General features: G+C 49.0%; 1 protein-coding gene across 3 annotated transcripts in view; it reads right to left on the reverse strand.

Annotated features, from left to right (window-relative positions):
* The window catches only part of BTBD11 (BTB domain containing 11), a 299,357-nt gene extending 279,713 nt beyond the window's left edge, over positions 1 to 19,644 (reverse strand). For all 3 annotated transcript variants that reach the window (XM_046013680.1, XM_046013681.1, XM_046013679.1), the window contains exon 1: positions 17,984 to 19,644. In XM_046013680.1, coding sequence (XP_045869636.1) covers positions 17,984 to 19,139 — 1,156 coding nt within the window. In that variant the 5' untranslated portion in view covers positions 19,140 to 19,644. The remainder of the gene's footprint in view (positions 1 to 17,983) is intronic.
* Between the last annotated feature and the right edge of the window lie 7,576 nt (positions 19,645 to 27,220).

Below are 27,220 nucleotides of genomic sequence, written 5' to 3' on the forward strand. Positions count from 1 at the left end.
CACATCCACCAACACTGAGTCAACAAAACGGAGGACCAGATACATGCTTGCTTTATCTTCACAATACCACACTGCTGATCTGATGAAATTGATCACTCATCTGATAGCTGATGTTTTTTAATCCCCAGGGGACTGATCAGCTGCCTCCTCATGGTCTCAACACAGTCCTAGGCTACCAGAACATTTAAGAAATTTTCAGCAAGTCACATTGCAGCCTTGTTGCAGACCGCTGGCAAGGTTCACTGGACAACCTGCTGATGGCAGGCCAGGTGGCCGGCGGGGTGGGGGGACACCCAGCTCCTGCACCGTGCCAGCATGGCCGTCCGTGAGCCTCGTTAGCTTCTCTGGGTCAGGTCCCCAGGCTGTGCAGGACCCAGGCGGAGGGTGGGGGAGTGGTAAGCACAACTGAGGAAAGGGAACAAAGCCTTGTTTCTTTCTTCCTGGGGCAGCCTGGCAATGTGAACGCCAACCTCGGGATTCAGGGAGCACAGGTCCAGCCCCAGCCGAGAGGTGAGGACCTCCCACTTGGAAAGCTCAGGACTCTCCCTCGTCTTGCTCATCTGCCAGCAGCCCTGCGGCCCCACGCACCTCCAGTAAGCTCCCTCGGCTCTCAGGTCTCTGGTGTGCAAAATCCACCCAACACCCAACCTGAAGGCAGTGGGGCCCCCCAGGAGCATCGTGTGGTCTTCCTCCAGCTCTAAGATCCATGTGCCTATGCAGACACAGACCTCAATTCTGAATTACAGCGAGGTGCCATCTCACAGGAAGAAAGTGGGTATGAGGGAATCATGAGCAATCATTCTTTTTTTTTTTTTTTCTTTCCCATGCTGCAAAGAGAGGCAAGCTTTGAAACGGAGAGGTTTTCAGGGCTGGGAATTTAGAAACAGAGTGGGGGACTCCCAGCTAGTTAGCCAGTGGTTAGGTCCAGACTGCTGGTTTGTCTTCTAGTGACGTTCCATTGATTCGTGGTTCATTTCACAGACGACCAGTGTTCACTCAGAGCCCGCTATGTGTGGACGCTATTCTAAGTCTCGGGCTGACAGCGGGGAATGAAATAGACAAATACCCTGCTCGCACGGGGCTTATGGTCTATGGCCTCATTCACTCACTGAAGTGCCAACTACATGCCACCTGGAGACCCAAAGATGAAGAAGAAACAGTCTGGACCATAAAGATGAACAGGGAACGTGATGAGTGCTATAGTAGAGGTTTCAGGGGCTGTGGGATGACAATCCCAGCGACACCAGCTGTCATGTGTGAGCGCTCACCACCCCCATGCTAAAGGCCTATCATGTCATGGTATTTTGTCTTAGCCCCAAAACATTCCTATGCACTGGGGGGAAACTGAGGCCGAGAGAGACACGAACCTACCCAGGGTGGCCCAGCCAGTAAGGGATGACACTGGGATGTGGACCCAGGCTGCCTGACCTAGATGCTTGGTTATACAACACGATAAACCACGCTGACTCCTCCCTAGAACATCAGCCCGGTGAGACATTTTAGTGGGTAAGTAACATAAGCCACAACATCCCAGTGTCCCCAGCTTCCACACTGGGGATTAGGCATCCAGGACTCATCCTTTCCGTGGATATAAAATTGATTTAGTCACAAAACTTCTTAGGAAAAAATATACGTAGTTCTTTAACACAGAGGCAAACCAATTTTGAACATCAGACCTTCAAGAGCCAAGGTCAATGAAAGCAAGCACTTTGGCCTGGAAGGTTGGGACGCATCTGGGGGGATGGGGTTATTTTTGGCTCAGAGAGAGCTTAGACGAGTTCCACCTTTGCTCCCTTGTATCAAAAATGGCACCAGGAAGGTGAGGATATGGCAGTGAAGGGGGAATAAAAAGAAGAGCTTTGCGTCAGGAGAAGAGCGGAATTACAAATAATCAGGAGCAGATGCTCGGAAGCATTTAATTCGATCCCGCATCCTACCAGTCCCATTTATTTCCAATACTGGTTTTCCTCCTTCCCTTTCTTCCAACCCTTTGGGGTCCTAGAGCTCTACAAGGTTCCAAGCACAGCACCGACCTTCCTCTCCCCTCCCCGTCCCACTGGGCTTGGTGCTTCTCCGAGCCTCAGGCGGACACTCCCTCCCAGATGGTCCAGACAACCAAAGACAAGAAGGCCCAGCCATACTGTGGGATCCCTATTCCCTGAGGAGCTGAGCCTCCTAGGATATCAGGGCCAAAAGGACTTGAAAATCATCTGGGCCTGTGCTTTTCAGATTCTGCTTGGCCACAGAATCCCTTTCTCAAATGCATCTTATGCAAATGTCCGATATGCACAGCACAGAGGGACGGGGAGGAGCTCTGGTAGATGTGTGTGCCGGGTGGGGACGGGAAGCCTCCCCACTCCACCCTTTATGGAACCTTAAGATCATGACAGTCTGAAGCTACTAATTGGGCCTAAGCCCCTCAGTTTATAGGTGACATCCTGAGACCATTTTGCCTCCGAGCCATTGAGAAAACAACCCAGACACCTCCTGGTTCATTTTGGTTAGTGTGGTTAATGTGGTCCCCATCAGGCACCTTGATGCCACTTGTTCTTCGGTCCCCAGGGACTGCAGGGAGAAATACCCCGCAGCTGGGGCACGATGGTGGTAACTGCCTCGCAGGCCACATGACACAGTGGAACGCTTCCTCCTCCCAGATGCTCTCTCCCGCTGACTGTGAGAACATTTCCATTCTCCCTTTTTACTGGCAGTTCCTCCTCTTCTACCTAACCCAAGCAAGGGCCCAGTCCTTGGTCTTCCTCTCTCTTCTACACTCACGCCCCAGGTGACTTTGTCCCATCTCATGGCTCTAAAAACCATCCGTATGCTCCCAACTCCCAAATTTATTTTTTTTTATTTGTTTATTTACAGCATAACAGTGTTCATTGTTTTGGCATCACACCCAGTGCTCCATGCGGTACGTGCCCTCCCTATTACCCACCACCTGGTTCCCCAACCTCCCACCCCCCGCCCCTTCAAAACCCTCTGGTTGTTTTTCAGAGTCCATAGTCTCTCATAGTTCATCTCCCCTTCCAGTTTCCCTCAACTCCCTCTCCTCTCCATCTCCCCATGTCCTCCATGTTCTTTGTTATGCTCCACAAATAAGTGAGACCATATGATACTTGACTCTCTCTGCTTGACTTATTTCGCTCAGCATAATCTCTTCCAGTCCCATCCATGTTGCTACAAAAGTTGGGTATTCATCCTTTCTGATGGAGGCATAATACTCCATCGTGTATATGGACCACATCTTCCTTATCCACTCGTCCGTTGAAGGGCATCTTGGTTCTTTCCACAGTTTGGCGAGCGTGGCCATTGCTGCTATAAACATTGGGGTACAGATGGCCCTTCTTTTCGCTACATCTGTATCTTTTGGGTAAATACCCAGCAGTGCAATTGCAGGGTCATAGGGAAGCTCTATTTTTAATTTCTTCAGGAATCTCCACACTGTTCTCCAAAGTGGCTGCACTAACTTGCATTCCCACCAACAGTGTAAGAGGGTTCCCCTTTCTCCACATCCTCTCCAACACTCGTTGTTTCCTGTCTTGCTAATTTTGGCCATTCTAACTGGTGTCAGGTGGTATCTCAATGTGGTTTTAATTTGAATCTCCCGGATGGCTAGTGATGATGAACATTTTTTCATGTGTCTGATAGCCATTTGTATGTCTTCGTTGGAGAAGTGTCTGTTCATATCTTCTGCCCATTTTTTGATATGATTATCCGTTTTGTGTGTGTTGAGTTTGAGAAGTTCTTTATAGATCCTGGATATCAACCTTTTGTCTGTACTGTCATTTGCAAATATCTTCTTCCATTCCATGGGTTGCCTTTTTGTTTTGTTGACTGTTTCCTTTGCTGTGCAGAAGCTTTTGATCTTGATGAAGTCCCAAAAGTTCATTTTTGCTTTTGTTTCCTTGGCCTTTGGAGACATATCTTGAAAGAAGTTGCTGTGGCTGATATCGAAGAGGTTACTGCCTATGTTCTCCTCTAGGATTCTGATAGATTCCTGTCTCACGTTGAGGTCTTTTATCCATTTCGCCAACTCCCAAATTTATACCTCCAAACCAAAGTCTCTCCCGAACACCGCCATGATTATCCCACCACCCTGCTGACATCACCACCCACAGGTCTTGAAGGCTCCTCAGACTTAGCATGTCCCAAACTGGCCTTCCAACCTCTCTGCCATCTGCAGACCTACTCCTTCCCTGAGTCTTCCCCAGCTCAGTTTACGCTACTCCCTCCTTCCAATTGTTCCCACCAAAAACCACAGACTCATCTTGGGACTCCTCTCGTGTCTTGACAGCCCACATCCAGTGTATCAGCAACATCCTCTTGCCTCTTCCTTTTCATTGGGGCCCAAAGCCAACCACTTCTTAGCCCACCTCTTCTGTTGTCCCCGAGGTCTAGTGCACCAACATCTCCCACCTGGATTTTTTTTTTTTAAGATTTTATTTATCCATTTGACAGACAGAGATCACAAGTAGGCAGAGAGGCAGGCAGAGAGAGAGAGGAGGAAGCAGGCTCCCTGCCAAGGGGAGAGCCCGAAGCGGGGCTCGATCCCAGGACCCCGGGATCATGACCTGAGCTGAAGGCAGAGGCTTTAACCCACTGAGCCACCCAGGCGCCCCCCACCTGGATTGTTTTAAGAACCTCCACACACTGGGTCTTATTTTCACTCTTGCTCCTCTAGAGCCCATTTTCAAACAGCAGCCAAAGTGATCTTTTCAATTCATAAGTTGGACCTGCAAATCCTTACTCACAATCCTGCAATGGCTTTCCAGTTCACTAAAAATAAAAGCCAACATCTACAGTAGCCAATGAGGACCTACCTGACCTCGCTTTCTGTGATTCTCTGCTTTTACCTCTTACTCCTCATACTTTTCTACCATACTAGCTTCTTTGCCATCTGTGCCTCAGGGCCTTTACACTGGCTGTTCCCTCTGCCAGGAATACTCCTCCCTCATTTAACTCCCTCACCTCCTTCACCTCTCTGCACCAATGCCACCTTCTCAGCGAGACCACCCTAACCACACTATTAATAATTACAACCCACCATCCCGGCCCTCCCAGTATCCCCTCTCTCTGATTTCTTTTTTCTATGGTAGGTATTACTTTCTAATATCCTGTACTTGCGTACTTCTGTTAACTGAATAAGGTCTCCCCCTGACTAGAATTCACCATCTGTGAATAGACTTTTGTCTATTTGTGCATTGATATATGCCAACTGCCTAGAACCATGCCTTCTAAGTAGTAGGCTCTCTATAAATGTGTTGAATGAATGAATGACCGAAAGATTATTTTGCAGTTTTCAGATCACTTTCACGTCTGAGGATTCCTTTGAGCCTCAAAACCCTCTCGGGATTTTTCAGATAAGAAAACAAGTCCAACCAAAAAAAAAAAAAAAGAAAAAAAAAAGAAAAAGAAAGAAAGAAAACAAGTCCAGAGAGGTTAAATCACTTGCCTGAGATCACACAGCTTGTTCTACCATGGGCCTCACGCCCTCTTCTGTCCTTAAACTCCTATGAGCATGGCATCTGACCACAGTGGTGCTGATCTTGCCAAGGCCCAGACTCCATCCAGCTCTCTCCTCCCTCTCCAAACTCACCCCAGGTTTGTTGAAGACCATATTTGTAGATGCGGTGCACAGGCTGCTTATTTTTTCCCAGAGGAGCACTGATATACTTTTACTCAAATGAACTCGGATCTTGTCTCTAGGGACCATGTGACATAGACATAAGCTTCCAGGCCAACTGCTGACCCTAAGACCCTCTACCAGAACACGGGGGGACACGGAAAGGCTGCCCCATCCCTGGCCTTTGGTTTCCCCACATATCACAACAACTGGACATTCTGTAAGGAGGGAGGGAGGGGGGAACAGGGAGGAACAAGACACACTTCACGATCAAGAGGAGGCTTTCTTTGTTCTGCCCCAACAACCGTGGGCTCAAATATAAAGTTGCTAAGTGTATCTTCATAACTACTTCTAGTCCCCTGCTGACAAGTGTCTTTCAGGTCTAGGCCCACACTAGGAAGGGCTACAGCAGCTGGGTTATTTCCACCTCACCCACCATACTATGAATTGCGTCACTGCTCACAATTGCTCTTTTTGCCCAGGCCGCTGGGAAGCTCGAGAGCAGCAAATCCTGTTTCTCAGGTCTTCGGACTCCAGGACCTAACCAGCAGCCCCCACTTCCCAGGCTTTAGGATTTAGACCAAATAATACCACCTGCTTTCCTGGTTCTCCATCTTACAGATGGCAAATTGTGGGACCTCCTGACTTCCACAACCAGGTGGGTGGATTCCTACAACAAATCTCCTCATATATCATCTCTATATACCTTATTGGTTCTGTTTCTCTGGAAAACCCTAACACAGTGGTAAACAATAAATACTGCCTTTTGCCACTAGCAAGAGCCAGGCTTTACAGTTTTCCGCAGGGGTGCCTCATTTAACACTTGTGATTTCATGAATACCAGAACCTGGTATCATCATTATTTCCCATTCCTATTAGAAACAGGTTCAGAGAGGTCGGGGGCCTATCTGAGGTCCCATGGCACGTGTACACCCTGCTAGGCCTACACTGAAGCCCTCCTCCTTGCTAGAGGGTTTGAGCACCTTCTTGTACCCCCTCTTCTTCTATACCTCCCCCTGGCGCCCTCCCCACAGGCTCCCAGCTGCCCCGAGCCAGCAGTTCCACCCGCTGAGACCACCAGAGGCCGTGAAATCGCCAGCTTGCTCCTGGTCTGATCTTTCCTCCACAGCTCTCCAACTGAGAGAAAGGGAAGCTTGGGAAGCAGCAGGAGGGTCAGCAACAGCCGCAGGACCTAGTGGAAAGGCGTGTGGGGAAGGTTGAGAGGAGAAGGGGAACAGGGGGGCGCCCACACCTGGCTCCTCCCTTGGCTTCCCACCCACACCGGCCTGCCTCAGTGGTTGGAAGCAGCAGCATCAGGAGACCCAGCATCAGGCCCTGAAAATGGCAGCTACAGAAGCGGGGAGGGATGGAGAGGGTGGTTCTCAAGAGAGAGGGGCACACGCAGAGCTCCGAATGGAGAGCTGAGAGTCCCGGCTCTGTTCCCTTCTCGCCCTGATGACACCGTTCCAGTGTGGGAAGGAGAATCGGAAATCTTAACCCCCAACCTCACCTCCAGGGCCCTTGAATGTCTGGTGTCCCGAGGCTGGCCTCAGCCACCCCTGGAGGCCTCCAGGAGGGGCAGCTGGGCCTCCCCACGCTTCACCCCCACCGCCTGAGGAGGCTTTGTCATAGGGCACCGTGAACCTCTCCTCAGAAGCTCCTGCCACGGGCGCCGTTTTACATTTGGGGGATAATTTGTGAATCAGCTAAACCCACCTCGGGCCTCGAAGCCTCAGGAGAGTCAGCCCCACATCTGGCGCGGCCCACAGCGGCGAGTCCAGGCCCTAGACCCTCAAAGTCAGCAAAGATAAGGCAGCAAGGGGTAGGGGCAGGAGGGCCTAGGAAAGGAAAAGCTGTATCCGCTCCCCAGGACCCGAAATTCTCTGAGGCAAAGAGAGAGGGAAGGGGATCTGGGGGAATCTGTGCCAGCCTGCTCTCGTGCACATCCTGACTTATGGGTGGCGCCGTGTGCTGGGATCAGGATGAAACGATGACACATGCCACCAAGATCCCCAGGGAAATGCAAGCAGCCTCTCTGATTCGCTTTCTGACGGCAGTGCACCGGGGAACTGCTAACATGATTCCACACTGAACACACCTGATCTTCGCAGTAATTGCTTTCATTGGCACAGTCACGAGCTAACCGGGACCTCCCCCACGCTCCCGCACTGGCATTTTTTTTTTTTTAATATTTTATTTATTTGATAGAGAGAAATCACAACTAGGCAGAGAGGTAGGCAGAGAGAGAGGAGGAAGCAGGCTCCCCGCGGAGCAGAGAGCCCCATGCGGGGCTCGATCCCAGGACCCTGAGATCATGACCTGAGCCAAAGGCAGAGGCTTTAACCCACTGAGCCACCCAGGCACCCCCGCACTGGCATTTCTTTTCCTGTGATCTGCACGGTGAAGACCAGAGATGTTACAGCCTGGTCATAAATTCATCTCCAGAACTGCTGTAGACAACGCAGCCTCTCGGCCCTCGCTGCCCCCCAAGGAGCAATCTGGTTTGGAGGAGACAATGCATCACAGAGGACAGGAGATGGGCTAAGATTCCAGAAACCTAGGTACTGGTTCCTGCTCTGCCGTGTGACCCTGTGACATGGGGCAAGGAGGGTCTCACTCTGAGCCTCAGTTTCCCCACCTGTAAAGGTGTGAGAGTTGAACCAAGGATTCCCCAGGGATGGAGGTTGGCACAGCTAGGAGGAAGGGAGAACTGAAGTCCCTACGACTTGAGCTCAAATCCCCACCCTGCCATGGATCAGTGACTCTGGGCAAGTTACGAAATGTCTTATAGCCTCACACTCTTCTTGTGTAAGGTGGGCGTGGTAACAATGCCAACTGGCCTTCCGACATTCTTCCTCCTCTTCCTTCCTGTCTGTCCCAGTACTGCAGCCTGCATGAGCTTCTTAGAATACAAATCTGATCATAGCATTTCCCTCCTTAAAAACTTTCAAAGGCTTTCCAGTGTCCTCGGGAAAAGATAGACTCCTTAATCTGGCAGGTAGCCGGGTCCAACCTCTACCCAGCTCTACTCACTTTGTTCTCCCAATCAGGCCACATTGAACGTTCTCCTTCTCACCAGGCTCCCTTCTGCCACAGGCCCTTTGCACATTCTGTTTGCATTCATGGAGGACTCTTCTACCTTTTTAACCAAATGGGCCACTCTTCCACTTCACTCGAGCCTCGCCTGGTCGAAGCTTTCTCTTACTCCTGACTGCATCAAGAGCCTCAGAAAAGGCTCTTCCAGTCCCGTGTATCTCCCCTTTGTAGCAACCATCACAGCTGTTATTTGACGAAAAAAGTAAGCTCACTATAAAAAAGTAAGCTGCACGAGGACAGGGACTGTGCTGCTTAACTAACACAGTGCCTACAGTAAAAGTCATAATGAATATAACAAAATTCATTTACTAAGCATTTATCAAGCAATTTCTACTGTCAGACACTTCCTTACAGCTCTAAGAATTAGATTGTGTTATTACTCTCACTTAACAAAGGGGAAGACTGAGTCACAGAGAGGTTAGGTACCTTGCTCAATATCACACAGCTAGTAAGAGGTCAAACCCTGAAGTCTGGTTACTGGGAGACTATTGGGAGCCTTTCACTCTGCATGAAGCAGGGTTCAGATCTTTAAGCAAGGAAACTGGCACTTCTTAAACATTTGATAATAACAATTATTACTGCCAGCAGACACTAAGCATTTATGATATGTCCAATACTAACACACTCCAGGGATTTTTACACGAATCAACTCATTCTCCTAAGGACCCCATGAGGAAGTACTACCATTGCCCTCATTTAACAGATGAGGAAACTGAGTCTCAGAAGGTTCTTTCACTTTCCCAAGATCATCAGAGTTTACCCCTTGGTCCCTCGACTCTAAAGTCTGGGAAGACGCCAGCTCTGGGATTCTCAGGGAGGATGAGGACAAATTCTCCACCATGCCGCAGATTTCTACGTTCAGTCCTAGTGAGAAGGCCCGCAAGCCTCCTGGCACTAAGCCTGCCCAGCTGGGCAGAGTATGGACAGAGCTGTCCCCCGGAGACCCCAAAGCCAGCCACTGGCCCCGGGGCCTCCACTGAGGAGGCTACACAGCAACCTCACTGGGCAGGCAGGACGGGGAAAGCCAGCAGGGGCTAAGAAAAGAGCTGGGACCACATATTGCATAAATGACCATCCTCGACCAGGATCCCCACATCCGGCCAAGCTGAGCCCTTCACTCCACACACCCCTCAGGCCGCGCACTGGAGTCCTTCTGGGATCCCCTCAGAGGCTCATCTGAGCCGGAGTTCACCACGATGCTGTGGCCCTTCAGAGCACAGGTTCTGAAGCCCAAACCCCGATTCTACCCCTTTGTATCTATCGCACCTCAATGAGCCACTAAACCTATCTGAGCTTCGGTTTCCTCCCCCGTAAAATGGGAATAAGAAACACCCACTTCACAGGAACAGTGTGAAGGCTGAATGAAATATTATATATTATATATTTACAAGTCCAGTCTGTCACCTAGGATAACTCAGAGTCCAGTGCCTGGCCCCGCGAGGGTCAGCCCCTCAGCAGGAAAAATGCCGGGGAGAGCACAGGGGAAAAGACAGGTGATAATACAATTTGCCCAGGGCATCCACTCTCTGGGATTCCTATTTTATCCAGGCCTGAGAGCTTCATACCGATTCACTATGAATCCTTACAGCACCCGACTTCCAGAATAGGACGGCAATAACAATGATGATACACATAAGGGATGATAGCTCTGAAGTATGTACTTAACATGAGACACTGGGAAAAATACTTTGTAGACACTATATTCGGTCTTTTATATCATTTTAATCTTCACAAAATATCCTACAAGGTGGTCCAGAGCCAGACTGCCTGGGTTCACATCAGACCCAACCACTCATTAGCTTTACCTTAGTCAAATTCTTTCAACTTTCTATTTCTCCACTTTCTAATCTAGAATTACAGTTGGGAGTGGCTGCCCTACCAGAGGCCGGCATTCCCAGCCCCCTTGTTTCTAGTCGAGGCCAGGTGACTTGAATTGAATCTGGTCACTGGACAGTGGAGAAAGATGATATACACACATCCAGACTGTCCTTTAAAACCTGCCTACACAGTTTCCAGCACTTCTGTTGTCCCTGAGCAGGAAAATTCCCCAGAGTCAGTGTTCCAGAGAGCAGAGCCTCCATCAACCGCCATGGGAAAAAGAGTCTCCCTGCCCTGCCACCAATCAGAAGGCCACTTTTACTGTGGTTAGCCACTAAGATCTTTGGGTTTATCTGATGCGACATCTAGCCTCACCCTGCCAAAGAAATTGGTACCAGAAGTGGGGTGCTTACGTATGGGGCCCTTGCTTAGAAGTCAGAGAGCAGAGCTCAGGAAAAAGTGGTAAAATGTTTGGTTAAACTGTCGCCTACGATAACTCTGAGGCCCAAACTGCGCCAACTGAGCCTGTAGCCCCCAGAGAAAGAGGTCTGAAAATAAATTAAATAAATAAATAACACAAATGGCAGGAGCTGGTTGCTCCTGGTGGGAGTTTAGCAAGGCACTGGAAAGAAAAGAGGAGCTGTGGCACAAATTCGCAAGTGAAATTGGAAAAGAATCGTGGAGAACTGAAAAAGACAACTATTTCTAGACCCTAAATGGTAAGAGGCAAGAAGACTTTTAAGTGAAAGAAAGGATCAGATTCAGGGTAGAAGCTTCCCGCCCAAGTCTGATGGCCCCAAGGTAGCAGTCATGACACGGAGAGATAATGAAGGGTACCCCTTTTAGAAAGGGAAGAAATCATCCAGGCTCGATAATTAGCCCTAGGAAAGGACTATGGGCGTGGTTATTGCCGCACTAGAGGTCGTAGATGAAAACCCTACTACGTAGTTAAGGGAGCTCCACTGGCAAGATCTATGAGCCTGCATTTCAAGTTTTTTACGGTGACACCATCAACACTATCCTTGGGCTCTCACAGTTCAAGGGCAGGAACTAGGTTACCAAAGATAGAGAGTCTCGGGTGGGGTCATATTCCTCAAGGGCCACTTGGGGAGTGACCAAGAAAGAAAAGGGACAAAGACGATCTTCCTACCAGGCAGAGCCAGGAGGCTGGAGAATAACAAACCAGGAAACTGTTCAAGCAAGGAACGTCACCCATGTCCAGAACACAACCACACAGTGTCTGTCTGCCAAGGTTTCCTAAGAACTAAGGGCAGCCCCTTGTGTGTGCCTTCCACGACTGTGCGCTTCCCTAATGCGAGTTTTCCTGTGGCTGTCCTGCCCTGCTCCGAGATGGCACATGGACGTAGAGTGGCAGATAACATGTCTCCATTGGCTCAGGGCTCCCTTCCACAAGAAGCCACACACACAATCCAATGGATAGGACTGAGCTTCACCCCAAGATCCTGAACTTTCCCTGGAAGCAGCGATTGCATAGAATGTTAGCCTCTTCCCTTGGGAAAGGGGGAACACATATTGCATGGCAGAAGGACACGCATAGATATTTGGTGGCTAGGGAGCTAGTGACAAACCTGGCCAAGGATATACGGGCACAAGGGATGGAGATCCCTTCCAGGCTTTCGTAAGATCCACTACTGTCTCCTTCTTCCCCTGCATTTTGGCTGGATGACCATCCTGAAGGCCACACACTGATGATAAGGAAAGCCAAATCCATCAGTCTTGGTGCCTAAAAGACCCTCCTGCTGCCCCCCACCTCACTCCTCTCCCAGACTTTAGAGAGTAAGAAACAACCTTCTATTATGTTCAAATCCTAAGATTTGGGGCTTGGTTTCTATAACAGCTAATGTAATTGTAATGATTATAATATAGAGAAACAATGCCCGGCATTGTTTAATGTATAATAAGCACTACACAAGTGTAGCTATTATTATAATACCCATTTTACAGATAGGAAAACTGCAAGTTGTGGATGTGTCTGACTTCAAAGTCAATGATTTTTTATATGTATATACTTTTCAGTTGATGACAATGAGACATATTTTACAGGTGAGTTTGGCTCAAGACCACAAATAATAATAGATGCACAATTAGAGGCCTTCCCCCTATTTGAACGGCATCAGTGTGCCACACCAACCCCAGGTCTCTAGATTGATCCCTCATTGTCTTATTTTGCTGTTATTTTTATTTTCTGTTCCATGAAACACCCTACTTGCGGATGCCCCAGCACTGAGCCAGCAAGTCTGCAGAGAAAACCAAATAACCCTCCACTGACCCAAATTCCAAGTTTTAATTTACATGCAGCCAGTTAATTAAAAACGTGCTCTGTGAGCACAGACACGACCATGGCGGACTCCTGAGATAGTTTTCCTAGTCTCCGTCAGAAGCTAGGTTTCTTCTGTGACATTTTTGTTCAGCACAGCAACGCTGCACCATGGAACAGCATGGCCAGCTGGAGGGAACCGGAAAACCACTGACTAAGCATTTAGTGCAGATCAGAATCAAAGGGGGCAACAGTGAAGCAAAAGACCTGAAAACGGTCCTACTCACCAAGCCAGTGCTGCCAGGGGCCAGGGCTCATGTTAATTAATGTTTATAAAGTGATTTGGGATCCCTGAATGAAAGAGACTATTCAAAATCACCAGCCTGGATAATCAGTGTTTTAGGGAAGCCATTATAATTGAGTACCTACTATGTGACAGGTGTTTTCACATACTTGATCTGATTTAATCCTTTAATCGCTGTATGGGGTAGATTTGGATTTTCTCCCTTCTTTATGCCTTTTTGTTTTGTTTTGGCAATCCTCACCGCACAGATGAGAAAACCAAATTCAGCGGAATTAAGTCATTTGCTGGAAAGCAGCAGAGCTGAAACATGAGGCGGAATCTTTCCCAGTGTAAAGTCCTTATCCCTTTCATCACACCACATTGCCTCTTCCAGTCTTCCCTTCACCCTCTTTCTGCATTTAAAACTAAATTTCATTCAAGGATGCCGATGGCTTTTTTTTAATGTCTTTTTTACTGCTGTAACATTTTAAAATACAGCAAAATGCACACATCTTAAGTTTACAATGTAATCATTGCATTTTGACAAATGCACGTTCCCCCTGAACCCTATCACCCTGGAAAGTTCCCTAGTGCCCCTTTACCAAGCGTGTCTTTAATAAAAAATACAGCAAATAAAATGAGCTACTTTCCTTTGACCCAGACCATCTTTTTGTGACCTTGGCAGTGGGGGCTGAGCCCATGGAGCCAATCCCTGAGATGAGCCCCCTGAATTATTTGACTTTGGGAATATCAGGAAAAGGGAATCCATCCAAGTAAAATTCTGTACCCTGCTGGCTCCATCCCTACTGGAGCTGAGTTAATCTGGATGAGATAGAGATGTGAGATAACATTATGCCTGGATTACCACAACTACCACCACCATTTTGGCCCCTACCCTATGTCAGGCAGCAGACCATAATACCCTTACACACATAATCTCACTTAATCCCAACTATTACCTCTATTTTATAGCTGAAGAAACTGGGCTCAGAGAGGTTAGGTAACAAGCCTAAGAACACAGAGCTGTACCATGACAGCCTTGAAATTCGGATCAGGAGGCCTGACTTCAGAGGCCTTTAGAGAGGTCGATGACAGATGCTGGTGGGTGAATTTTAAATCCCAAGGACTTAAGGCCCACTTTTATTCATTCAACAAATAGTACCCAGCATCTGCTAGGTACTAGCAGGTACTAGGTGCTGTGCTGAGTGATATGAAAGGAGAACCAAAGATGAATCCGACATAAGCTTGCAGTGGAGGGGCCACAGAGTGATGGGGAGTGACTCAAAGCAAGGTCAGGGTCGGGATTCCCAAGGGAGGGGGAAAGGGCTGCCTATGGCACACGTATGCGGTTTGGGGAAGGGGCTGCACGGAGGGCGGTCTCACAGAGGTGTTGGAAAGATCATTCTTGACCCAGTCTCCAGGGATGAGAACTGGCCAGCTCTTAAGTGTTTGAGGTAAAATGACTCATACACACAAAATAGCTTGCGGCAGCAGTTCTGCCTGCCCCTTATTTAGCTTTTGCAAAAATCAATCAAGCCAAATTTTAAAACCCCACAGAAACCCAACGTCCACTGGGGTCTCTTAGCTCCTATCCCAACTCCTCAAAAACAGCTCAAAATCAACATAAGAAAAAAGCCCTCTGAAACGTCAAACAGTCCCCCCAAAGTACACGTCCTAAACCCAGTCCTATTATTTTTGAAAGCCGCCAAGCCCCTGCGTACAGCTAGGTATCTTCCGTTTTCTGAACTGAGTCCCGTGTGATTAGTTCCATAATTCCCTGGGCGTGGCAGTTTAGCCCCAGCAAATTTAGAAGGGTGGACAGGTGTACAGATGGCAGGAAGAGGGGGCCACCAAGGTAGAAGGATTTGAAAAGATGATTCAAGAAACTAAAAAATCAATAGCTTCTTTGGGAACATCATTGTATAATATTACACAACAGCTTGAGCAACTGAACAGGCATCTAGTAAGCGCCAGCTGTATACCAGGCTCTCTCTTAGACTCAGGCAGAGGTTATAAAAATGTAAAATCTGGTACAGCCCAGTGCAGTTTGAAAGGAACGGAAAGTATATGGGTTGGGACAGAATGTCAGGCTGTTCAACTGGGTAGATAATGAAGGGCAAGTCAATGGCCTAAAGACAGGGAATCCATAAGAGTAAAACACTTAAGTTCCCTGTGCCTCAGCACCTCCTCTATACAATGGGGATAATAGGAGCAGCTTTCCAAAGGAATATTAGCTGAAGATCAAATGGGTCAACATGCAGAGTAGTGTTGGAGGCACGTTGGCGGTTACTACCTCTGGACCCCAGTACTTGCTTGGTCCTTAAGTTTATTAACCGCTCAATAAACATCGATGAATAAACAAATTCACAAATGAATAAGTGAGACTGCCAAGTTAAAGGGGAAAAAATCGATCACATAAGGCACGGGCTCCTTAATAAGGCTTGCAGATCAGAAAGACTGCCATGAAAAATAGTTTAAAGGGTTTGATGTTTAATGTATGTTTCAGATACCTAAGAAATTAATTGCTCATTCCTTACTCTTCAGCATAAATGACCTGCCATTTTACACAAGCTCAAGGAAAGCAGAGAGAGAGAGAGATCACAATCAAAATGACAGCATCTCTCATAGTAAGGGATAGGCTGAAGGGCCCTGAAACCCAGGAGTTAAAGCTCTGTGGTGTGGGAATCTTTCCGAGGGCAGCAAACCCCAACCGCCACACACTCACCCTGCCCAAAGCCAACTCTGTGGTCTTCTCCTTCCTTAAAGTATACTTACTCCGAAAAGGATAAACACAAAAACTGTCTTTAAAATATGTTAAGGATCATAAAAGTAAAACCGATTTGAAAAAAACCTAGAGGCTACTAATACAGACAGAGCTACAAGAGGCCCTTGAGTTACAGAGGAGGAGACTGAGGCCCAAGGAGAGTCAACCAAAGTCACAAGTTCAAGAGCATGGCAAAGACAGGTGGAGCAGGATTCCCAGATTCCCACAATGGTGCCTCCTAAGGGAAATGCTCCTTCCTTGGAAGAAAACACTATGAGAGCTTAGGAAAAGCAGGGTCCAGTCCCAGCAGGGGGATAAGGGTTTGGGGGCCAGTAAGAAGTAAAAGGAAGATTGTAATGGGAAAGGTAAGAACAGGGAAGGTGGGGCACACCTGGTGGGAAGAAAACTAAGCCCTTCTATGCTTTTTGTGGGGGTAGGGCTGCGGACAAGAGCAATCCAGCCCAAAGCTCCTGGGTTTTTCAGGTGAATCCTCCCCCTTCTGAAGAAGCTCATACAAAGACCAATGCCTTCTCTTGCATGTTTCCACCGCGGTCAGGATATCACGTGTGTTCGGGGTGGGGGGAACGGGGAGGCTCTGCGCCCTCGACTGCCTGCAGGAGGGGAAGGTCCCTGGCAAAGAGATTCTCAGGAGTCTCCAGATCAACGCGGAAGTCGCGATCCCCTCCCTCCCCCACCATCACGCCCACTTTTCCTTCCTTCTCCTCCCCCAACGATGATCAAAACCAGGTGAAAGCACCGAGCGCTGGAGGGTCAGTTTCCCGAGAGCTCTTGCTGGGGCCCCGCGCGCCTGCTCTTTCATGCGCACACTCACAGGCACACTTAACATACACACGCACAGGCTCACCGACTCTCACAAACAAGCACACACTCACATGCACACACTCGGCACCCCCAGAGGCTCGGCCGCGCCCGCTGGATCTCTCTTTCAGCCCCCGGGAAACAGGCAGGCAGCAACATGAATGAAATTTACCCAGAAAGACTGCATTTCAACTCCAGCCACGCAATCTCTGGCCAAACAGCCGACTATGTAGCAAAGTTTTATTTCGCTTTAGAGTCTCCAGTTACGCTTCTACCATTTCCTGTGGAAAACTGAAGCTTTGAAGTGTCTAGCTCGGGCTTTCGCGGACAGGCAGGACGGCCAGCTCGAGCTCTCCAACACAAGAGCCCCCGACCCCAACCCCTCCGCCTCCAGAACTGCAGGTTCAAACCCACCCAGCTCCCGCTTCCGAAAGAGGGGATGTGGGAGGGGACAACAGAACCTGCTGGAAACGACACCCTAAACTGACAGCCCCCTCCAGGACCCCGCCCCACTCCCTTCTTGCCTGGGTCCCTAGTGGCGCTCCTTAAGCAAAGTGGTGACAGCTGCAGCTCCCTGCCACCGGGAACCGAGAGAGGCGTGAGCTGGGAAGTCGGAAATGGGGGGAGGGGTGTGCATCGCGCCGCACCCACCAGCTGTGCGCTCTGGCCTTCAAAAACTGCCCCGGGAAAACTCGGGACCTATAAGTCTTCGGCTCCACACTCCCACCACACACCCCTCTCCCCCACTGTTTCTAGGCCATGCGAGCTCTAAAACGTTCTGCCTTGACGGCCGCGGGGCCTCTACACCCGCACCAGCATAGTGACCCGGAGGGCGCGGGGAAGTACGTGAGCCGGTCGGTGGAAGGAGGAATGTTCCTCCTCTGGAATTCCAGGGAGCCACACTCGTGCGCCCGAGAATTTGGCATCTTCAAGGTAAACAAAACAAAACACGGGGCTCTGGAAGAAATATGTACTAGGGCCAAATGATAAAACACTGTGTCCGCAAACGGTGATGGGTTCTTCCCACAGACTGCGGGCGGCAGCCGCCGCCCCGCCCGGCACTAGGGGCGGAACAGTGCGCTCCTGGACTTGGGAACCTTAGGAGCCGCGTAAAGTACGCGGATTCCGAGCGCGCGAGTGAGCAAGCGAGTTTCGCGCCGCCTCCCGCTCCGCGGCCCTCTCAGAGGCTTGGGACAGCTGTGGGTGGCCGGAGCGACGCGGGAGTGAGGGCGCAAGGCAAACTTGCAACCAGAGTTGGCCAAGTGGGGTGGGAGCAGGCGGCACAGCGCGGCCACTTACCGCTGGCATTCTTCCCGCAGATGAGGTGCTGGTAGGGCTGCAGGAGCCCCCAGATCTCGGAGTCGTTGTTGACCGTGTGCTCCAGAGTCTCCACGGTGAACCTGGGCGCCTCGTGGAGTGCGTGGTGGTGGTGATGGTGGTGGTTGGCGGCGGCGGCCGCGGCGGCTGCGGCTGCGGGTGGGGCTGCGGCGGCGGCGGCGGCAGCGGCCACCGGCGGGGCGCAACAGCTGCTGCCCCCGCTGGCGCTGCTGGCTGCGCTGCAGGCGCCGCCGCTCGCCGCTCCCCCTCCGGATGCCTCCCGCTCCTTATCTGCCGCGGGGGCCGGGCCGGAGCCCGGGCCTGGGCCCGAGCTGGAGCCCGAGCCAGGGCCGCTGCAGCTCCGGGGCAGCCCGGAGGCCACGACACGCGAGTAGATGTCCCGGAAGAGGCTCTCCATGCAGGCGGTCAGGTAGATGGCGGCGTGTTCGTGGATGCGCAGCGCCACGCGGCTGTCCACCATCCAGCGGTACACGCGGCCCACAGAGAAGGTGAGGCCGCAGCGCGCAGACTTGCCGCGGCCCAGGCGGTCGCCGCCGGCACTGCTCATGTTGTAGAGGGACAGCGCGGCCAACGCGGCCGCTGTGCAGTGCGCCGCCAGGCCCCAGGACAGCACTATCTCCATGGCGCTCTGGATCTCGTACTTGGTGCACTTAGCGAAGCGCAGGCTCAGGCGCTGCGCCTCCTTGGCGATGCGAACCAGCGCCCGGCTCACCAGCATCGACAGCTTGGCCAGCGCGTCTTTGGGCAGGCCGCCGGGGGCCGCCGGGCCTGCCCGGGGATCCCGCGAGCGCAGCAGCAGCGCCTCCAGCTCCTGGAGGGTCCAGGGGACCTCGTCGAGGTCCGGCAGCAGCCGCGAACAGTGCTGGCCGGCGCAGTCCAGCCCCTCGGAGTCTTCCACCAGGGCAGTGTTGACGGTGTCAAAGCTGTTGTGCCGGCTGTGCATGGAGTCAGCTAGAGGCGGCCAGCAGCTCCCGCCATACGGGGACGCCGGGTGCGAGTCGGAACAGCACAGGGACAAGTTGGAGGAGCGCACCGAGTCCGCCGCGCCACCATAACCCGAGTCCAGCGTCAGATCCTCCAGCGTCCGCACCACAGGCTTCTTACCTCTCCTGGCCATCGCTGCGCCACTTCATGCTGCGGCCGCCGGGGAGCCGAGGGGAAGGAGCAGCGAGAGCAGCGGGCGCCGGCGCGCGGGGGAGCCCAGTCCGCGCTGCCTCGGCTCACTTTTCACCAGCTGCTACTACCAAGTGTTACTACTTTCGGCTGCCTACCCGAGCCGCCGCCGCTGGTAGACGCCGGGCGGACCCTGAAGTCATCTTCCAGAGCCCGGGCCGGAGCTGGGGCGCACTGGGGAGCGAGCGAGGCCAGGAGGGAAGCTCACGCCGGGACTCGCCCCTTTCTTCCCAAATAAAATAAAAAGTGTCCGACCCGCTCCTCCCTGGGCCCTGCTGGGCGCAGAAGCCGCCGGCCGCCGGCCTCAGTGTTGGTAGGACGGAAATGGACGCAGATGCTGCCGCCGCAGCCGCTCCGCCGGCAGCTGGCTCCCGGCTCCCGGCTCCTGGCCCGGGGTTCGCTGGGCGCCCACCCGGCACTGAAGCGCAGCAGCTACCGCGGCGGCTGCAAACCCGGCCCAACCCCGCAAACCCCCGGCAGCCTGCAGGGCGGGCGTATGTAAAGCAGAGCCGGCGGACAGCCAATGGGATCAGAGGATGCTAATTACCTCGCCTTTTTTTTTAAAATATATTGCTCAGCTCCACGTAGCCCCGCCCCTCACACACGCCCCCGGCGGTGACCAGGGCTGCAGGAAGTAGGGGGCGGCGGCCTGGGGACTGGGGGGCCTGTGGCAAGTAGAGACGCAAATGCTATCTCCCTGTTGCTATCCCTGCCCCTCAGGCTCGTGGCTTGGTACCAGAATGGAAGGGTCGTAGGTTGAGCAGGTGACGCTCCCCCACCCCCATCCCCCCACCCCCCTGCCCCAAGGTGTGCTACCCGCCATCGTTCACAGAGTTTCAGCCTGGGGTCGCTTCCTGCAGCTTAGTTTTGGATTTTACCTTCCTTTTTTTTCTTTAACACGCAAAGCGTGTTTTTTCTCCCTTACCCCTTCCCCCACCTTGGGGTCCCCAAACCAGTCAAAGCGGTCCTCTTTCAGCTCTAGTTTTCTTCAGCGTGGAAGCAAGATTATAAACCAGTCCATCGAACCCAGAGGCCAGGGCACTGGACACCACTGGAAGGCTGAAATCTCAGGACATTTAGCCACCTGCCACCAGGGCACATTAACTCGGTTCTTTTCCATAGCCAGAAGGACGACCCTGCACCCATCCTTCAAAGGCCTGGGCGGTGCCCCAGGAGGGAAAGCTCCTGTCCCACTTTGCCAGCTTGGTGCCCCTAGTTCCAGACAGCTTGGCCTTAAAAGGGTAAATTTGGGGCACCTGGGTGACTCAGTTGGTTAGGCAACTGCCTTTGGCTCAGGTCATGATCCTGGAGTCTCAGGATGGAGTCCCACATCAGGCTCCCTGCTTGGCAGGGAGTCTGCTTCTCCAGCTGACCTCTCTCCACTCATGCTCTCTCCCATTCTCTGTCTCAAATAAATAAAATCTTAAAAAAAAAAAAATTGCAGGGAGGAATTTTCTTCTTTGGCTGAAGAAAGCTATAACATGCATGAAAAAACCATACCTTTTCACCAGGGGGTTCCAGCTCCCACCCAGGCCTCTGCCTGAGGTTAGGAATTTTCAGCTTAGAAATCCCCTCCTACAGAAAGGTAGTAGATCCCCAGTATCCACTTGGGTGCCTTACCTGCCCATTCCCCTTTTAAAGCTGTTGATTTCTGGGCCCTTGTAATACTAGGTAGTTACCATACAATAACATGTCTAGATTGCATACCGGACTAGGGATTCACCGTGCATAGACCTGTCACAGAGTAGGCACTCAGTAAATAATTTGCTATAATTGGGTGGATGAAGGAAGTACATGCTTTTGAACTGTTGGTTTGAATGTTCAACAGTGGACTTTCCCAGATAACTCTATAGATTATCTGATATTTCTCTTATCTATCATCCCAAATCCAACCATCATTTCACCCCCAATAAACCACGCCCCTCGTAGCTATCATCCCAGTACCCAGGAGCACATATGCTCAGCACCTCTCACTCTATTATAATATTCTACCAACTGTTGACCTTCTCCTCTGCCCCTTCCTTCTCCAAACCATCCAGTCCAGGATCTTGAAAAGCCCAGTTCTGATCTTGTTACTTGTCACTTCCTTGAAAAAAAATTCAAAGGCTCCCCATTGCCTTCCAGATAAATAAAGTTTATACTGATTAGCTGGCCTTCAGGGATCTCTCCACTCTATTCCCAGACTCTCTTTCTATAAAATTCCAAATCTTTTAATAAGAGAGCATGATGATTAATTTTTTGTGTCAGCTTGAGTGGGCCACAGGTGCCCAGTTTAAACATTGTCTCTGGATATGTCTCTGAGGGTCTTTTCAGATGAGATCAGAATTTGAATCTGCGGACCCAGGGAAGTAGATCGCCCTCCCCAATGTGGCTGGGCATTATCCAATCCAAATAGTAGATAAGGTAGAGGAAGGAAGAATTCGTTGAGTTTTTTTCCCACCTCACTGATTGAGCTGGAACAATGTCTCATCTTCTTCAGCCCTCCAACAGGGATTTACACCACTGGTTCCGCCCGGTTCTCATGTCTTTGAACTTGGACTGAATACCACCAACTCTCCTGGGTCTCTAGCTCACAAACATCAGCCTGTGGGACTTCTCAGCCTCCATTATTCATATGAGCTAATTCCTCATAATAAATCTCTATACATTGTTTTCTCTGTTTTTCCAGAGAATCGGAACCAATAAGAGACTAAGACACACACACACATATCTGATTCTCTGGAAAACTAACTACCACGTGGTCTTTAATGACATAAAGCATGCCTTCCTCTCTGGATTATGAACCATCACACTAACCTCCTAAAAGTATATTCACACTCACGTAGACACATACACACACACTCTAATTTTAGCCATACTAAAATCACTTGCTGGTTTTCCAAGTTACCATGTTATCCCTTGCCTCCCATATGCTTTTGCAGAAGCTGTTACTTTTACTCCAGACACTTGTCTCGTCTTCTCCACCTGGCAAACTTCTCATCCTCTAAGATTCAGCTTCAAGATTGTTATCACTGTGAAATTTTCCCCATGCCTGCTCTCCACCCAGCCCAGACCTGGGAAGGTATCTCCATCTCTTTTGCTCTGGCTTTGTTCCCAGGGCCCTTTTTCTTCTCCTCTGCATGTTTCCCTGGTGATCTCACCCACTCATATGCCTTCACTTACCACCTATGTGCTGATGATGCTTAAGTAAGAATGCCCAGTGGTGCAGAGGACTGGAGAAAGCCTCATGCATGGGGGAGCGGGGGCGGGAGGGCGGGGGGGGGGAGAGACTGAAAGAAGGAGCTTAACATTGATTTATTTTCTTCTGCAGCACAGGTCAACTTGCATTCCAGGACTGCTTCTGCCAATTCTCCAATCACGTACCCGGTGTTCACTCATTTCATCTTTTATTCTCCCTTTCTTTGCCTCTGAAATTCACAAAATAATCACAGCCACCTTTAGAGGGTTGCTGGGGGTTAAGTGAGATGTTTCCACATAAGGACTGAACACAGTGTTCCACATGTGATAATAACTCTGGAAATGTCTGTTGTCATTTTATGCATTTTCCTATCCTCTACAAGAAACACCTATCTCTTATAGAGTCAGCGGGAGAATGACAACTGTTACATAAAAATCCAACTTCTTCCAGAATGTGTTGAAATACTAACTTCCCTGGAAGGTTTTCCTAATATCTCAGCAGATATGCTCTTCTCTATTATGCTGTAGATGTTGGGCATATGCCTTCTCCCACCTTCCAGGGACACACCCCTTGAGAGCCAGGATCTGGCCCCTACCACAGTGCCAGTACTAATGGGCGTATTCCTTAGTATTCTGGATAAACCACAGCATAGGTCCATTTAGTTCATAGGTCCATTTAGTTTAGACTTATTTAAAATAAGTCCTTAATGATGATGTTATGCATCTGTGGGTAAATGAACTCTAACCAGTAGGAAGAGTAAATGCATCAACCAGATGTTAAAAATTAGTCCCTGTATTAGAAAATTCCATGTCTAAGAAAGAAGTTGAGGGAGATTGGAAGGGGAGGTGAACCATAAGAGACTATGGACTCTGAAAAACAACCTGAGGGTTTTGAAGGGGCGGGGGTGGGAGGTTGGGGGAACCAGGTGGTGGGTAATAGGGAGGGCACGTATTGCATGGAGCACTGGGTGTGGTGCAAAAACAATGAATACTGTTATGCTGAAAAAAAATAAATAAATAAATTTTTAAAAATTTAAAAAAAAAAGAAAATTCCATGTCTGCAAAAACGTATGATGAAGAAAATTCAAATTGCCCAAAATCCCACCTTATAGAGATCATTTACATGAACAATTTCTTGTATTTCCTTCTAGTCTAATTTCTTTCCTACCTTTTTTCTTCTAAACTTATAGTTTAACAGTTGGAATTATTCTGTAAATTATTTTGCATTTTGATTTCTTTCCTCAAAAAAATTCCTCAGACTTTATAATACAATCATTTCCATATGCTAATAGATATTTATCCAAAATTATTCTTTTTTGTGTGGCTACAAAATATTCCAACACATGTTTATATCTTAATTGGTGTGTTGGTTTCTCCTCTGGTTGTTGCTGTTTTCTAACTAGTGTAAGTAATGCTGGGATGGACCTCTTTGCATATAAATAAGTCTCTTTTTTGAAACCAAAAGTCTTATATATGTTATCCTCTAAGAAATTCAGATGGACGGTAAAAGTATACTGAAGATTAAAAAATAAACAAAAACAACCCCCCAGGAAATTAAATTTATTTTGCCCATCAGATTAGCAAAGATTTCTAAATTCAGTCATGATGAATGTGTGTCGTGGTGGGGCATAAACTGGGCAATCTTTTGGGAGGACAGCGCCAATATATATCAAAATGTCAATGTGCATTCCTTGTGATTTCCCAGAAATCATATCTTCTGATTACCCAAAGTGATTCTTATGAATTTTTCAAAAGTATACAAGATGATCTTGGTAATGTTTTCACATAGAACTTTGGGAAACAATCTAAATGCCTTTCGATTAGGTCTGATGAAATGTATGATAGTGACTCATACAAGGTAATACCACGCAGTTGCAAAGAATAATGGTGGTGATCTTTAGTTCCACATCATATTGGTGAGTGAAGAAATTTTTGAAAATAGGTTTTGGAATTGCATATATAATATGATCCCATTTGTGTAAAATGCTTTATGTAGAACTAAATATGTCTATAAGCATGTAAATGTGCCTGAAAGGACGGAAATAACAGCTATAAATAGTTTGCTGGATTTCTGGAGGGTTTTTCTTTTTGAAGGAGTTTGGTTTATTCTAGCTCCATCTCTTTTTTCCTTCTTTCTCTTCTTTTTTAACCTCATGATTTTCAACTTTCTTCTTTGTACTTCTGAACTTTGATGTAATACATATCATATCAAAATACATATTTTTACCAGAGACCAGAAAGCTACTGTCAAAAGAAAATTAAATTGTTTTCTGCCTACTTTTCTGAAGCCCACCAGTTAATCATAGTAGTAACATCATCTTTGTCCTTCTGCATTCTGGAAGCCCAAGAAAAAGTGTAGCAACTAACCCAACAACCAGGGGTGCCTGGGTGGCACAGTGGGTTAAGCCTCTGCCTTCGGCTCAGGTCATGGTCTCCGGGTCCTAGGATGGAGCCCCACATCAGGCTCTCTGCTCAGCAGGAAGCCTGCTCCCTCCACCCCCCCCCCCCACCTGCCTCTCTGCCTACTTGTGATCTCTGTCAAATAGATAAATAAAGTCTTAAAAAAAAAACAAACCCAACAACCATAAGGTGAACCAGTTTCACTTGGCTGGATTCTCACATGTTGGGTGCTTCAGCACATGCTTCCGACACATCTACTGTGCCTGAGCAGCAAGGCCACTTACATCAGAAGTGGGCTGAGTTGATATATCAAGGTATGTTTATTCTTGTGTCCCCCTCCCCCACAGGAAGGAAGGTAATTAACAAAGGCAAACCCAGGTTCTAACCACAGGTGGGATGTCAAAAGATTATAATGGATTTTCTGTTACAGTTAAGACATGGTTGTTGAGATATTCTCACTCAGATTTATCTGTAAGACAGTAAAACTGTTAAATCACCTCTCTTTAAAAGGATGAAAATGTATCAGTAGCCTGAATAACAATGTTTGGGGGGCATTTATTGCTTCTATAGCTCATTCCTAATTTGATCTTGTAATAAATGTAAATGTAATAAAAATATGTAAACAAAAAAAATAAAAGGAAGAAGAAGAAATGGGTTCAATTATCTACCAGCCATGTAACCTTGAGCAAATCCCTCAGCCTCTCCATGCCACAGTTTTTCATCTATAATTGGGGAGAATAATACCACAAGCATCAATGTTTGCATGTGAGGACTAAATGAGATCAGTAGAACAGTGTCTGGTCATTATTTTCCACCTGAAATGCTCCATCTCCTAACCACATTATCTGGTGAAGATCTCTGGGCAGCGACTCTAGGGAAAATGGACAGGCCCTTTCTCCCCAGTGGCTTGTTGCTGCACCAAAGTGTTCTACTAAAATATACTCCAAAGGAAAGGATCACTGCTAGAATAGTGTGCCCTACAAAAGTGCCCAGCATTTACTAGGCACTCAATACATGGTTGTTGAATGAATGAATGAATGAATGAATGAATGGGTAGATAGGTGGAAACTGCACCCTAACCCAAGTAAAGCACCAAGAAGACAGAACTAGAGCTCCTTATCCTTCCTTGTGTCTCTTCTCCTTTCAGATTCCACACAAGGGAGTTAATGATGATGATCATTGGGATCCAAGGCTAGAAATCAATCAAGTCTTTCTTGAGTGATTGCCATATCCCTCTTCTTGGAATTCTAAACATGGAGAGAGGCCTGGGTGGCTCAGCTTGTTGTGCCTCTGCTTCGGCTCAGGTCATGATGTCAAGGTCCTGGGATCGAACCCTGTATCAGGTCCCTGCTCAGTGGAAAGTCTTCTTCTCCCTCTCCCTCTGCCTCCTCACCCCTTCTCATGCTCTCTCTTTTGCCCTCTCTCTCAAAATTAAAAAAAAACAAAACTAAAAATGGAGAGGTACTGTCCCTGTCCACTGGGAACTTCTGTTTCAGTGGGGGATCCAGCCAGGAAATAGACACCACTCTAGGTGTTTCCATCTGAAGGAATCTAATACAAAGACTCAGTTACAGAAGAAATGACAGAGCTGAGGAACTACGTGGGACAGGAAGGAGACAACCAGGACAGTAGCATCAGCAAGAAGATGCCATCAATCCTAGGGCTGGTGGGACAGGGAGAAGATGGTATTACAAGACTTCACAAGCCAGGCTGAGTTGGACAGGCGCTATAGCCAAATGGAGGCTGAGCTGGAGTGGTTGCTCTATGTTGGGAGGGGCTGCCTGACAGGGTTTGGACTCAAGGATGAGACACATCTCCTGCCAAGAACAGAACCTGAGGTGGACAGATAGGGATTAAAAAACTTTGGGCTCTCCATGATCCCCCAACCTCTGTCTTCTGCTAGTGCCTCCCATTAGCCAAACCCAGGAAAAAGCTGGAGGGTGAGGGAGTCTGGGAAAAGTAGTGCCTGTGATACAAAGGTGACAAAGCAGGTCAAGAGAAGGGGAAGTATAGAAATGAACAAGCAAAGGACCAGTTCAGGAAGACAAGATTCTTTTTTTTTTTTTTTAAAGATTTTATTTATTTATTTGGCAGACAGAGATCAGAAGTAGGCAGAGAGGCAGGCAGAGAGAGAGGAGGAAGCAGTCTCCCTGCTGAGCAGAGAGCCCGATGCAGGGCTCGATCCCAGGACCCTGGGATCATGACCTGAGCCAAAGGCAGAGGCTTTAACCCACTGAGCTACCCAGGTGCCCCAAGAAGACAAGATTATTTCTTGACATGTATCTATTATGGAGTGACCCAACATAATGCTACAAGCATTCAGAAGCAGAAGCTTTGATTCTGTCCCTTCTTCATTCTCACTGTCCTTGCCTCGTAAAATAATTCATCACCTCCTATGGGACTGTCCAGTCTCATTCACTGCCATCTATCCTGGTTACCTGCTTCCAC

The sequence above is a fragment of the Meles meles genome, chromosome 7 (genome assembly GCF_922984935.1).
Source record: "Meles meles chromosome 7, mMelMel3.1 paternal haplotype, whole genome shotgun sequence".
Taxonomy (NCBI): Eukaryota; Metazoa; Chordata; class Mammalia; order Carnivora; family Mustelidae; genus Meles; species Meles meles.